The sequence below is a fragment of the Pholis gunnellus genome (genome assembly GCF_910591455.1).
Source record: "Pholis gunnellus genome assembly, chromosome: 8".
Lineage (NCBI taxonomy): Eukaryota > Metazoa > Chordata > Actinopteri > Perciformes > Pholidae > Pholis > Pholis gunnellus.
Genome location: NC_136534.1, coordinates 10,638,859 through 10,651,535, shown reverse-complemented (window position 1 = coordinate 10,651,535; position 12,677 = coordinate 10,638,859). Strand labels below are relative to the sequence as shown.

At 39.9% G+C, this 12,677-nt stretch overlaps 1 protein-coding gene across 1 annotated transcript; it reads right to left on the bottom strand.

The window, feature by feature from the left end:
* Positions 1-677: 677 nt before the first annotated feature.
* LOC306700225 (cholecystokinin-like) lies at positions 678-7,529 on the bottom strand. The gene is made up of 4 exons (XM_079165179.1): positions 7,467-7,529; positions 5,182-5,261; positions 3,200-3,383; positions 678-2,670 (listed from the first exon to the last, which is right to left on the bottom strand). Exons 2-4 carry the CDS (start codon positions 5,257-5,259, stop codon positions 2,531-2,533), a joined length of 402 nt encoding a protein of 133 aa, XP_079021305.1. The 5' UTR covers positions 5,260-5,261; positions 7,467-7,529; the 3' UTR covers positions 678-2,530.
* Positions 7,530-12,677: the final 5,148 nt, after the last annotated feature.

Genomic DNA, 12,677 nt, shown 5'->3' with positions numbered 1-12,677 from the left:
GTGTCCCTACAGTCTGTTGCATCCTATCTCCGGATGTAGCGTGAAAAATGTTTTTCATGAATTGGTACACCTTCTTGCGACTGAATTGTTCTGATGCAGAAATTAAAAAACAAGTACTAAAAATGTGAGATTCTGTCAGTGGTGCAAAGAAGGTCTACATTTACTCAAGTACTGCAAATTCAAGGTACTTGTACTTTGATTTAATATTTAAATTTGAATGCAACTGTATTCTTCTACATCTCAGAGACACATTTTTAAATGTGTTAATTGTTACTTTTTATATTACAAGTTGTATACAACGCCTGTCCAGCGAAAACCTTGTGTCCAATTTTGGTGAATTTGAATGTTTCTGAGAGACTGATCAGGTTTTAGTTTATGTGCTGAGAAAACTCTTCTACTTCTTAAGCTAGATAAAGTTTTTTGTTGTTTTTTTTTTTACTTATAATGGAGTATTTTTTACAGTGTGGTATTTGTACTTTTAGTCAAGTTAATTATCTGAATACATCTCCCATCTTTTGCTTCTTGTGTATGTATTTATATAGTCTCTTTGTTTAATGGAGCTTGAGAGCACAGTTAATCTCCTGTCTGTAAACCGGTCTGATGATGCACTCAGTGGGTGAAGAGAAAGTGTAATGTGTGTTTTCTGTGGGGACATTATGCAGCGGGACGTGTGAAGGCAGTTGAGTTTTATTCACAAGTCAATATAGTATTTTATTCATTCCAAGCCAGAGTAATTGATGAATCAAGACCCGTCTTTGCTTCACTTTGAACACATAAAACCCTATTTTTCATCAAAAAATTATATACACATACACTTATATTGCTTCATGTCCGTACAAACAGATTTACATTAGATATATGACCATCTATTTTCTGTTGTGTTTGCAAACTAAAAGCTTTATTATATTACATGTTCTCTCTGCGAACAGGGTGCATTCAGGTTTCCAGCGATGCAGAGAATCCCTCACTTTCACTTTTGCTCCTCTGCTCCTCATTAGCGTTTGATTTAAATCAACCGGAGGCATAAAATCATATGTTAAAAACTGGTATGACGGTTGAAGTCCGCTGTATGATTCCCTAACTTTTTGCAGTGTATTAAAGCTCAGTTTCATTTCCCAGGTTTAACAATTGACCAACAAAGATGGCTGATATTAACCTTTTAAAACTTATATAACAAATTTAAATTCAAGATGTGTTTCGGAGTCACTTCTAAAATGTTTTCAATTTAAATGGATTCCCTGTTCGGGACACTGGCTCATTATTCCAAGTGCTAATCCTGGGAAAGCCTGATCTTTGTAAACAATAGTCCAATGATAATGTCGTGGCTTTCATGTAGTCGAGGATGCCCTGGTGAATTACGCCAAATGCTCATGTGGAAGGACACCCGCAGACTAACATGGCAGCCGCAGTCAGAGGATGCATGAAATGCTTGGGATCAGCCCACCAACTGTGCCCTCGAAACATAATAACATCATAATCCCAAACAAAAGCATTTTCATTTCTTGCTGACGTCAGGGGGAAATGGAGCTTTATTTTGACTTTTGTTGAATCTGAAAGTTGGTTAAAAGATATAATGTATCATCAGAGTGCATACATACATGGTCTTTCAAAAAAAAGAACAAAACTCTCCTTTTCATATCTGCAGTACTTTCTGCCTCTGAGGTCTATAATGCAATGACAGGGCGACTTCCAAGCATCTCATATACAGCAGACGACACCTTGTGCTTTCTCGGACGTGTCTTGTGCTTTTCACACTGCACATTTTGAGCCCAGGGTTACCGTCAGCAGGCAGGGTAGGGGGTGAAAGGTTGGGGCTGTTTAAAGCAACTTTTGTTCCAATTCTTACTGACTCCATACTGGTACTGTGATGTAATGATGTATCGCACTGTTTTTTCATTAGAGATGGTATGATATGATTAGACTCGGTCCAATATAAAGGCCTTCGATACATTCCTAATCGTCAGTAGAATGAGACCCTTTAATAGTTTTGAGTGACATGCATTCGTAAGACAGGGAGAAAAGGCTGGAATTTACATATATTCAAAGTTTCTACATTACTGAGTCTTTGTAAGAATGAAACCATTTATTTGGGAGCTGTTTTTAATGATTTATGTTTTCAATTGGAACAAAAGGGCTTGACAGCCTCATATAAGGTAGAGAAGTCAGAAAATATTGGGAGATGAACTAACGCACTGTTGGTTTTTATTTCATTTTTTTTCACAGGATTTCCTGACAATAACAACAATATAGAATATTGTCAGCATTATCTAACATTTGAATACAATTCTGACGTAGTGTGAGTAGCGGTTTGGCAGGTGCTCTTTACTTCAGCATGGAGAATGAGGGTCCACAGATTGCAGGATATGCCCCCCATTTATATATTATGATGCTAAACTCACTCTGGGGTCCAGTCAAGTCAGCCCTTGGTTACAGTAAGTGCAGTGTGAAAAGGGCTCATTCTTTTTTGTGGGCTTTTTATTGGCGGTGATAAGGGTTGTAACTCAGGTTGCAGCGAAAGCAGGCCATGCCTTTAGGAGGCGTATTCATACTCCTCTGCACTGCGTTTTCCAAAGTCCATCCAGCCTTCGTAGTCTCTGTCCTTTATCCTGTGGCCGGGGGCCAGACCGCTGGCTCTGGTGGTGAGGGAGGATCTGGTCTCGTAGGGGGAGCCTTGAGGAGACAGAGACACACCCGTCACTCTTCCTCAAACTGATGATGTGGGCACATTTTACAACCTATACTGACTGAGCGCTATAATGAAAATATAGAACTCTGAATGAGGGGGTTGAAGTAACTCATGCCGACTTGTTTTGTCTTTGTGTGTTTCAGTGAGACCAGTGAGCTCAGCAGGTCTCCCAGTCAACACCGTGTTGACTTGAAAGAGACACAGAGATGCACAGTGACAGAGAGAGAGAGCTAGAGGGAGGACAGGAGGCAGGGAGACGGGTGGAGGAGGAGGTACGGAAAGATGCAGGGAGGAGAGAGAGCGCTAGAGGGAGGCGGTAAAATGCCAGATGGTTGGACTACAGGACTCAGCATGGGTGATGGATGTTGGGACGATAGAAATAACAAGACCGGGAGCAGAATAAGGAGGAGGGAAACATTCTGTGTGTCATGACGTGAGATGAATATAGAGGAAAAGACTTTTGCTCTAATTACACTTTCAGTTTCATCTCATGCTGTACATCTGCCCGCCCACCTTTCCTGTAGATGATTCTGGCCAGCAGCTGTCTCAGGCTGTTGCGAGCGTTTGCTTCGTCCTTGAGTTGGTTGTAGTTGACTAAGGGCCCTGAGGGGGGCTCCGGGGCCGAGCGGGCCTGGCGTGTGTGGAGGGACGAGGGGGGAGGCAGGTCGTCCGACACGAGAGCCTCACCCTCGGCTCTCTGTGACATTACAGGACGAGAAAAACAGAGAGAAGAGAGATGAGGAAAAGGTCTAAAACCAAAACCTGAAATATATATAAGTGTATCTACCTCAACCCAATAAGAATAAGTACACTTGTGTGTTTTCCAAAAACACATCCTCACGCTAAATACTTAACCCTTCTGTTATGTTCGTTTCTTAGGTACAGCCATGATGTTCGCGGGTCAATATGACCCGGTGCATGTTTAATCATCCAAAAGTTGTCAGAAACCAAAAAATCCTAATAAATATAGTTTGTACCTCATCACCAACACCCTAACAATTCAATCAGTATTTAGTGGAATGAAGTTATTCACCCCTCCATAGATCATAGTTCAATGAGGGTAACTCACTCGTTTTAATGAAAAATACATGTTAAAACAATTTTTTAGGTACATTGCAAAAGCCTAGATGTAAATTGCATTAGTCTACCAAAACATGTATTTTTCTCTAAATTATTTTTACATTTTGAAACATTATTTTTTTCATGGGGTGATGTAGATAAATGGAGATGAGACACCTCTGCTGTTCAGGGTCATATTGACCCGCTCACTCAAAATCAAGCCAAATGAGTCATGAGGATTTGTATTGAAATTAAACTGTACTCATGTTTACTTATAGTGTTAAGGAACAGACATTTACAAAAATTAACAAGATATGAACACAATGAACGAGGTGTATGTGTGTGTGTGTGTGTGTGTGTGTGTGTGTGTGTGTGTGTGTGGGTGTGTACACGAGTGACATGTCGTCACGGTGTGCTTTGTGCTAATACATGTTGCCACTGTCTTTATAATATTTTCGGTATACGTGTATTGGGTGAGGATGAACACTGTATTTCACAATTTTTTGACACGAATGTCTCGCTTGGAGGATCAGGTATATCAGTTTCCTCATCTGATGGTTCATAATCAGTAACATTGTAATCTGAATTGACCTCAAGATGGTCTTCATGTTCAGACACATCCTCCTCTATTTCACTGTCGTGATCAAGGATGTGCTCCAGAGCCTCCAGGGCTGTCATCCTTTTGTTTCTGTTGCTCATGTTGTCCTCCAGTAAGCTACTGTGTTGCATGTATCTGCAGAGTGTAATGTTGGTAGGACTCCCAAGCAACCCTTTCGTATGTTTCTCCCCTCTCCTGCTAAGTGTGGGCGGAGTTTTCCCGCGAGAAAAAAAAAGGTTCTCGCCAAAATAGTATCTTTCTCGCACAGGTGCGGTAGTGAGAACGCACGTGTGTGTGTGTGTGTGTGTGTGTGTGTGTATGTGTGTGTGTGAAATGGGGTGAAACATGTTGGGAGGAGTAAGAGATACTTTGTCTCACATTTTCAAAGAAAGAAATGGTCTAAACTTGACCCTTCTGACCCCTTATAGCCTCCACTTTCACTGCCGGGTCAAATTGACCCGAACATCATCTCTGTTATATAAACCTGCAGGGGGGGGGTTGCACATACATGATATTTTTTATTTAATTTTTTTTCACGTTGATTACCCTAATTAAGGCAAGCAGAAGAAGTTTCATACAGAAAAAGTACTTTAAAATATTTTTTCTAGATTTTCAAACTTTGAAACGGGTCAATTTGACCCGCAACATAACAGGAGGGTTAATGAATGTGTGTAGGATTAAAACATATACCACTTTCGGTTGTACCGACTGTTTATGAAAAGACTGAATAATGTGAGTGGTGCTGTCTTTAGAATAATTCAGGTTTAACATTATTTTGCAAATCCATGCAGACAGATTTCAGGACAGTTCTAGCTACGTGTGTGTGTGTGTGTCTTACCATGAACTGTGAGGGCAGACTCAGCGAACTGCTGGACAAAGCCGCCAGGAGAACACACACACAGATACCTACATTCATGACTAGAGAGAGAGAGACACACACACAGAGACACAGAGACAGAGAGAGAGAGAGAGAAGAGAGAGAGAGGGGGACAAAATGCAGTTAAAAGAAATCATCTACATCTTTGTGGTAATTTTCTTATTAGGCCACTCGTTGCTCTTTACTGTCTCTCCACTGCCTGCTTTTATTGTCTCCCTTCAGCTCGTTGAGTGTGTGACTCTGAAGGGGAAAAACCACAGGCAATGTAGGTTTTGCAGAAAGCAGCAATAAATCTATTTTACAGTCGTTAAAGGGAGATTAACCTTTGCTGGTTCCACTGGAACCTATAAGGCAAACATAATTTTTTTTCTTTCAGAACAAATCAGTATTTAACACACACCCACAGAGTTGGTGTGTGGCGTAGTTGTGATGAATGTACACTGTCAGCGTTGACATAATCACAAAGGAAACACCAATTATCTCTAAATCTTCATTTGGCTCTCCATGCTTTTCTTCGCAGTGTTCACATAAGAGTCAATGTTTTTATGTACATTTTTTTACCATTTTATTTATTCTTTTGCTCGTATAAAAAGGTCAAAACATAAATGTATTGGGGAAAAAAAAAATAATGAGGGAGAGAAATAAATAAACATATCTGTTTTGCTGCCCTAAAAATCTACTGTCGTATATCTGCTTAGATAATAAACAGCGGATGTAGTTTAAACAATGGCACGATATTACATTTGTCAGACTGATTAGCCAGGTTTCTAACACAATATTTATTCTGGAGCCCAAAGCAGCATATTAGTTCTGATGAACGATGCTTTGTGCCAGAACATTCTTCCAGAGCAAATCATCCAATTAGATCAAATCAACAACACCAGTCGCTCTGAGGTTGTCAATCTCCAACAGTTCAAAACCCACTCTCTCCGACTGGCTCTGTGCTACTATTACAGAATATTTGTTTGTTATTTTTCAACTCTATTTCTTTACAATTCAAAGAATGGTCCTTTTGCGTAGTAAAGCACTGACACACACACACACACAAACACAGAGGTGGGTAAAACGGTGAGTTCAGCCAGGAGAAGTCATTAACTAGTTTTAACATTTTTTTCAGTGAATATTTCAACAGAATCAAAACTCTTAATGATGTGTCCTTCAAGTAATGTGTGTTCATCCCTCAGCAGCTTGGATGAGCAGTTCTTTATCTCCTCTAACGCTGGACATGATTATCAGCTCTCTTCATCAACCTGAACATGCAGCATTGAAATGAAACCTTGGAACGCCTTTCAACCAAAATTATATCTAGAAATGATATCAGTGTCATTTTTTTCAATGTAACTCGATGCAACGGTCCGTTTGAATAATTGTGTTTAAATTGACACAGCAGTGGTGTAAGCAGTCATTCTCTTGATGCTAATAGAATTCCTGTTAGCAGCTGGTCATTGTCTCTAATTCATTATTCAGTGAGCTGGTAATGATGTGGTACTGTACTCCTCTCCCCTTCTCAGAAAAAATTAAAATTCAAAAATTCAAAGGGAATTCCTTTTAAAAAAATGATTGAAACACGTCTATGTTCACTTGTTGCTCAGAGATGACATTTTTTTTAACTTTCATTTGCATTTTTCACCTACTTTTATTAATGAGCACGATCTTGCCTGTGATATTTGCTGCAATAATAACCTAACAAAGAAAATATGATAAATATTATATAGACACAAGATTTTGTCTTGAAACTTAAGCGAAGACACACATTTCCAAAGTAATGATCTGATTATTTGCACACTCAGATAGTCAGAGGACCTTAAACAGCCTGATTATTCTAACAGTTGTAAATTGGCCACCTGTCATTATGCACTTATTCGTTGTTACATATTTTAAATGTACTGTCCTTAACAAACTTCAACACGTGTCAGTGGTTTCCAATATATCCACATTACACGTTCGAGATTATATTTTCCCTTTAAGCTACAACTCAGATAACTAAAGAAACTGTGAGAAAAATAATAATACATTTATTGTGAAAAGATTAAAAAAATCAATCAAACTAAATATGATAACCAAATTTGAAAACCTCTTCCTCTGAACTTTTCAGATTAAACGCACAATTTCTGTATCTGTCCAAGAAAAAAAAGGACAAATGATTAAAAAAGAAAACTCATTTCAAGAACCATTTGTCCTCATTCAACAGAAACACACAAACAACCAGGGACACACATTTCAGAATCCGTTTTTTTTATTCTTACCTGCAGTTGTTGCAATGGACCAAGAGATGCTGAGTCTGAAGATGCTGATCTTTGCTCCTCCAGTGTTCAGACTGAGAGTGAGTGAGCAAGAGAGGAGATCATTTTTTATACTGACACACAGGAAGGGGGAGGGGTCTGGACACATGGGAGGAGCCTGCTGCTGGCGCAGAAACTGAAGGCACTGACGCATTGTAGGACGCAAACACACACACACACACACACACACACACACACACACAAACACAAACACACACACACAAACACACACAAACACACACACACACACACACACACACACACACACAAACACTCTGTGAAAAAAGGGTCATGACAAAGGTGGCAGCTTTAATTGTGCACCCCCACCTCGCTCACCTGTGTGAAGAACACATTGACAGTTTTGGAAACTGAACGAATGTATTGCTGCGTGTCAGCATCTAAGTAACACACTCACACACACACACACACGCACACACACACACAGATACTGCTAGATGGACAGATATGCGTATACATGAGACAGGGAGGTTGCGACATTTAGAGTTACAAAGAGAAAAAAAGTCCAAGAGAAAAAATATCTTCCGTGAATTTGTATTATGTATGCATAGACACAGATGTAGATAGATAATGTAGAATATGAAAAGTAAAATGCTTTCATTCTGTCAGTGGGTTTGAGTTTTTCTTTCTCAGTGAGCAGAAGCAACATGGAGGTCAGTGCCCTTCCAATTTCAGCGAGGGCGAAATGACACTGGCTTTGCTTGGGTATGACAGGCCATTGCAATTTCATAAAGGAAATGGATTTCTGTCTGGGGCTTTCTTTTCTTCATACTGCACCAGCAATGATCACTGCTGGACTTCTGAGAAAATGAGTCAGAAATGGGTCAGAATGTAATTGTGAGACATTTATTGGGCATTTATTTTGTGTGATGCATGTGCACCAGCTGACATGTGACAAGAAAGACGTTGCTGGTAGAGTTTAGGGGAAACAAATTATTGCTTTTCGATCTGAGAGATCAGAACAAACATTTGTCTGTTTCTACAAAAAATACAGTAGTCAAATACATGATGTTGTGATTATACATGATCTGAATATTAACCCTTCTGTTATGTTCGTTTCTTAGGTACAGCCATGATGTTCGTGGGTCAATATGACCCGGTGCATGTTTAATCATCCAAAAGTTGTCAGAAACCAAAAAATCCTAATAAATATAGTTTGTACCTCATCACCAACACCCTTACTAACAATTCAATCAGTATTTAGTGGAATGAAGTTATTCACCCCTCCATAGATCATAGTTCAATGAGGGTAACTCACTCGTTTTAATGAAAAATACATGTTAAAACAATTTTTTAGGTACATTTGAAAAGCCTAGATGTAAATTGCATTAGTCTACCATAACATGTATTTTTCTCTAAATTATTTTTACATTTTGAAACATTATTTTTTTCATGGGGTGATGTAGATAAATGGAGATGAGACACCTCTGCTGTTCAGGGTCATATTGACCCGCTCACTCAAAATCAAGCCAAATGAGTCATGAGGATTTGTATTGAAATTAAACTGTACTCATGTTTACTTGTAGTGTTAAGGAACAGACATTTACAAAAATTAACAAGATATGAACACAATGAACGAGGTGTGTGTGTGTGTATGTGTGTGTCTGTGTGTGTGTGTGTGTGTGTGTGTGTGTGTGTGTGTGTGTGTGTGTGTGTGTGTGTGTGTGTGTGTGTGTGTGTGTGTGTGTGTGTGTGTGTGTGTGTGTGTCTGTCTACACAGCACACGAGTGACATGTCATCACGGTGTGCTTTGTGCTGATACATGTTGCCACTGTCTTTATAATATTTTCGGTATACGTGTGTTGGGTGAGGATGAACACTGTATTTCACAATTTTTTGACACAAATGTCTCGCTTGGAGGATCAGGTATATCAGTTTCCTCATCTGATGGTTCATAATCAGTAACATTGTAATCTGAATTGACCTCAAGATGGTCTTCATGTTCGGACACATCCTCCTCTATTTCACTGTCGTGATCAAGGATGTGCTCCAGAGCCTCCAGGGCTGTCATCCTTTTGTTTCTGTTGCTCATGTTGTCCTCCAGTAAGCTACTGTGTTGCATGTAATGTATCTGCAGAGTGTAATGTTGGTCGGACTCCCAAGCAACCCTTTCATATGTTTCTCCCCTCTCCTGCTAAGTGTGGGCGGAGTTTTCCCGCGAGAAAAAAAAAGGTTCTCGCCAAAATAGTATCTTTCTCGCACAGGTGCGGTAGTGAGACCGCACGTGTGTGTGTGTGTGTGTGTATGTGTGTATGTGTGTGTGTGAAATGGGGTGAAACATGTTGGGAGGAGTAAGAGATACTTTGTCTCACATTTTCAAAGAAAGAAATGGTCTAAACTTGACCCTTCTGACCCCTTATAGCCTCCACTTTCACTGCCGGGTCAAATTAACCCGAACATCATCTCTGTTATATAAACCTGCAGGGGGGGGTTGCACATACATGATATTTTTTATTTAATTTTTTTCACGTTGATTACCCTAATTAAGGCAAGCAGAAGAAGTTTCATACAGAAAAAGTACTTTAAAATATTTTTTCTAGATTTTCAAACTTTGAAACGGGTCAATTTGACCCGCAACATAACAGGAGGGTTAAACATGAGAAACATTCATGATCTTTTTAATTTATGATGATACTTTTAATATCTCTGCATTTATAACCAAATCAATATGTAATGTATTGGTTCTGTAACTTCTATATATAGAGTACAGATCTACTGAATATAATGGGTATAAATACTGTAGGTGGGGGTTTTTCATGATAGAAACTGCCTTAAAGTTGAAGAAATGCTGGAATTTAACAGGTTTAAGGTCTGTTTAAAAAGCCTGAGTCAAATGTTAGACTCTACAAGCTCATTTTCAAACTGACATTCAATGTGTTGAGTCTTATGAAAAGGCTGAACGGCATTCATACATTAAATGGGGTGAGCCGCAGACTGAACTAATAACATGAAGTGCTAATGCAATTGTTTTTAAAAGGTCCATTAAAGGTGTGAGGGCAGGCTTTAGCTTTTAACTCTCTCTCTCTCTCTCTCTCTCTCTCTCACTCTCTCTCTCTCTGAACCTTGAAGATGTAACCTTCAACTAATACCCACACCATTAAGCATAACCTCTGCTGTGTCCTTACTACAACATTCAAATCATAAAACTATTTGAGATAAAAAAATATAGTCAAAAAGAGCTTAAGGTATACAGCCAGTCATGTAGAATGGACACACACAACTGTGCTTCCTTTACTTGCCAGCTATTATTCCTGTTATGTGTAGATGCTAAATTGCTTGCAGGGATTGTCCAAATCATTTTAAATTGTGCAGTTGTTCAGCTGCTGGCGAGGTCACAGGAAGGCTCTAAAGCATTTTTGGAAAGACATTTTCACTCTTTAGCTTTGTGTAACTCAGGACCTGAAACTTTAACTTCCCCGGGAGGTCTTTGCTGGCTCAAATGAAAGTTATATTGCAAGTTTTCAACGTATGAATGTGAAACCAGGCAGCAATAAACGATATCAGTGTCACAAAAGGAACAACACATCTCACAACTGTGACGTGGGAAGATCAACATTCCACTGACTGACCCAAGAAGGACATTTATTAACTGTTAACACATGTTGATCAAGGTGTCGACAGGTTGCTGTTACCTGTCAATGTGAGAGAGAATGGGTGAGTGTGTCAGCGGACTGTGTGGTGTGTTTTTAGCTCTACTCCAGTATGTTAATGAGGCTAACATTAGCCCGTGTCCTGACGGTGTCATTAGCAGGTGTTTAACCTTTGATGGAGCATTCACCTACATACTGTCATTGGCACCTGTCTAACTTCTAGCAAGACACATGAGCAAACACTCTCGAAATCCGCTCTCCATGTTCACACGTCCGTCTTTACCTCATGAATAATGAAGCAGCTCCCCTCTGCTGCACACAGCATTTACTGTTTACCCGCTCCACCATGTTTTAAAAATCTAATCCGTTCCTTCAGGCAACTGAACAAATGACACTCTCCTCCCAAAGGGTTTCATTACAGAAGTACAGCTGTAGGCCTCATCAGACTGCTTCTGTCTGCTGTTTTGGAGGGAAATAAAGATGAAAAGCCTAAGAATAAATAACAGGTGTGAAGAAGCTACATTCTCTGTTTTACATATTTTAGTCTGTATCACACTGTATGCCATTACCTGCCTTCTGAGATCCCTCTCATGTCCGCTAGAGGGCTAAATACCACAGAGCGCTCTCCATCCTCCACATGCAATCAAAGCTTGCTTATGGCAAGCCCTTATAACATTTAATAGTTTTCACTTGTCCACCTCTAATTTTCAGTCTAGACACCCATAGTAAAATGAATGTTGTGACCAGTCACACATGCATTGCTTCAATGTAAATCCAGTCTATCTTGCCCCAGCTGCCGTTTGTCAGATTACCTGCAGCACATCCAACGCACCTGCGAGGTCAAGAGGCTTCATGGTCGGAGTGTTTCGGTTTCAACTCTGAAGGCTTTCGTCTCCACTGTGACGCCCACGAGGAGCTCTACTTCACTGCGACTAGCTAAGTCTTTGCTGCTTTGTCTTAACGCGCGTGTTAGTCGGTGGATGTTTTGGCTCTTTTTCCAGTAGTTGCTTGTGTGTTCATGCGCTCGTGGGCCAAGTGACGGCACTTGCTAACTGATAGCCAGCCTCCGCTGCTATCTGCAGAGCTTTGTGCGGCTGTGGTAACAGTTATTTGCGTGAGTTGGGAGTGATGTTCTTGTTGTCATGGGTGTGCATTGTGGTACATTGATTTTAACCTATGTAGCCTATAATATTGGCTGCATATTTCATAGGCTGAAATGGTTTACACCTACTTCACCTGAGGCTGTTGCTGTCCTTAGGTAGAGGTGAATGATTGCTTTGGTGATGCAAACATGACTTTCATATTGCTCACCGCTTATTTTCCTGATTATTGACCTCTGTTATTATTATTATTATGGAGCTCTGTATGTCTTTTGTCATTCATTGTCTCCACATATTATATTTATTTTACACTACAGATCATTTGTTTTCTACTGCATTCATTGACAGTCTATGCATACTTCCTTGTATTGACCACCTGCTCATCAACCTTTAAATCACTCAATAAGAGGAGTTTGTTTTTTTGCCCAGTCTATGAATCTGGTGCACACCTCGCATGTGTCTTCCTG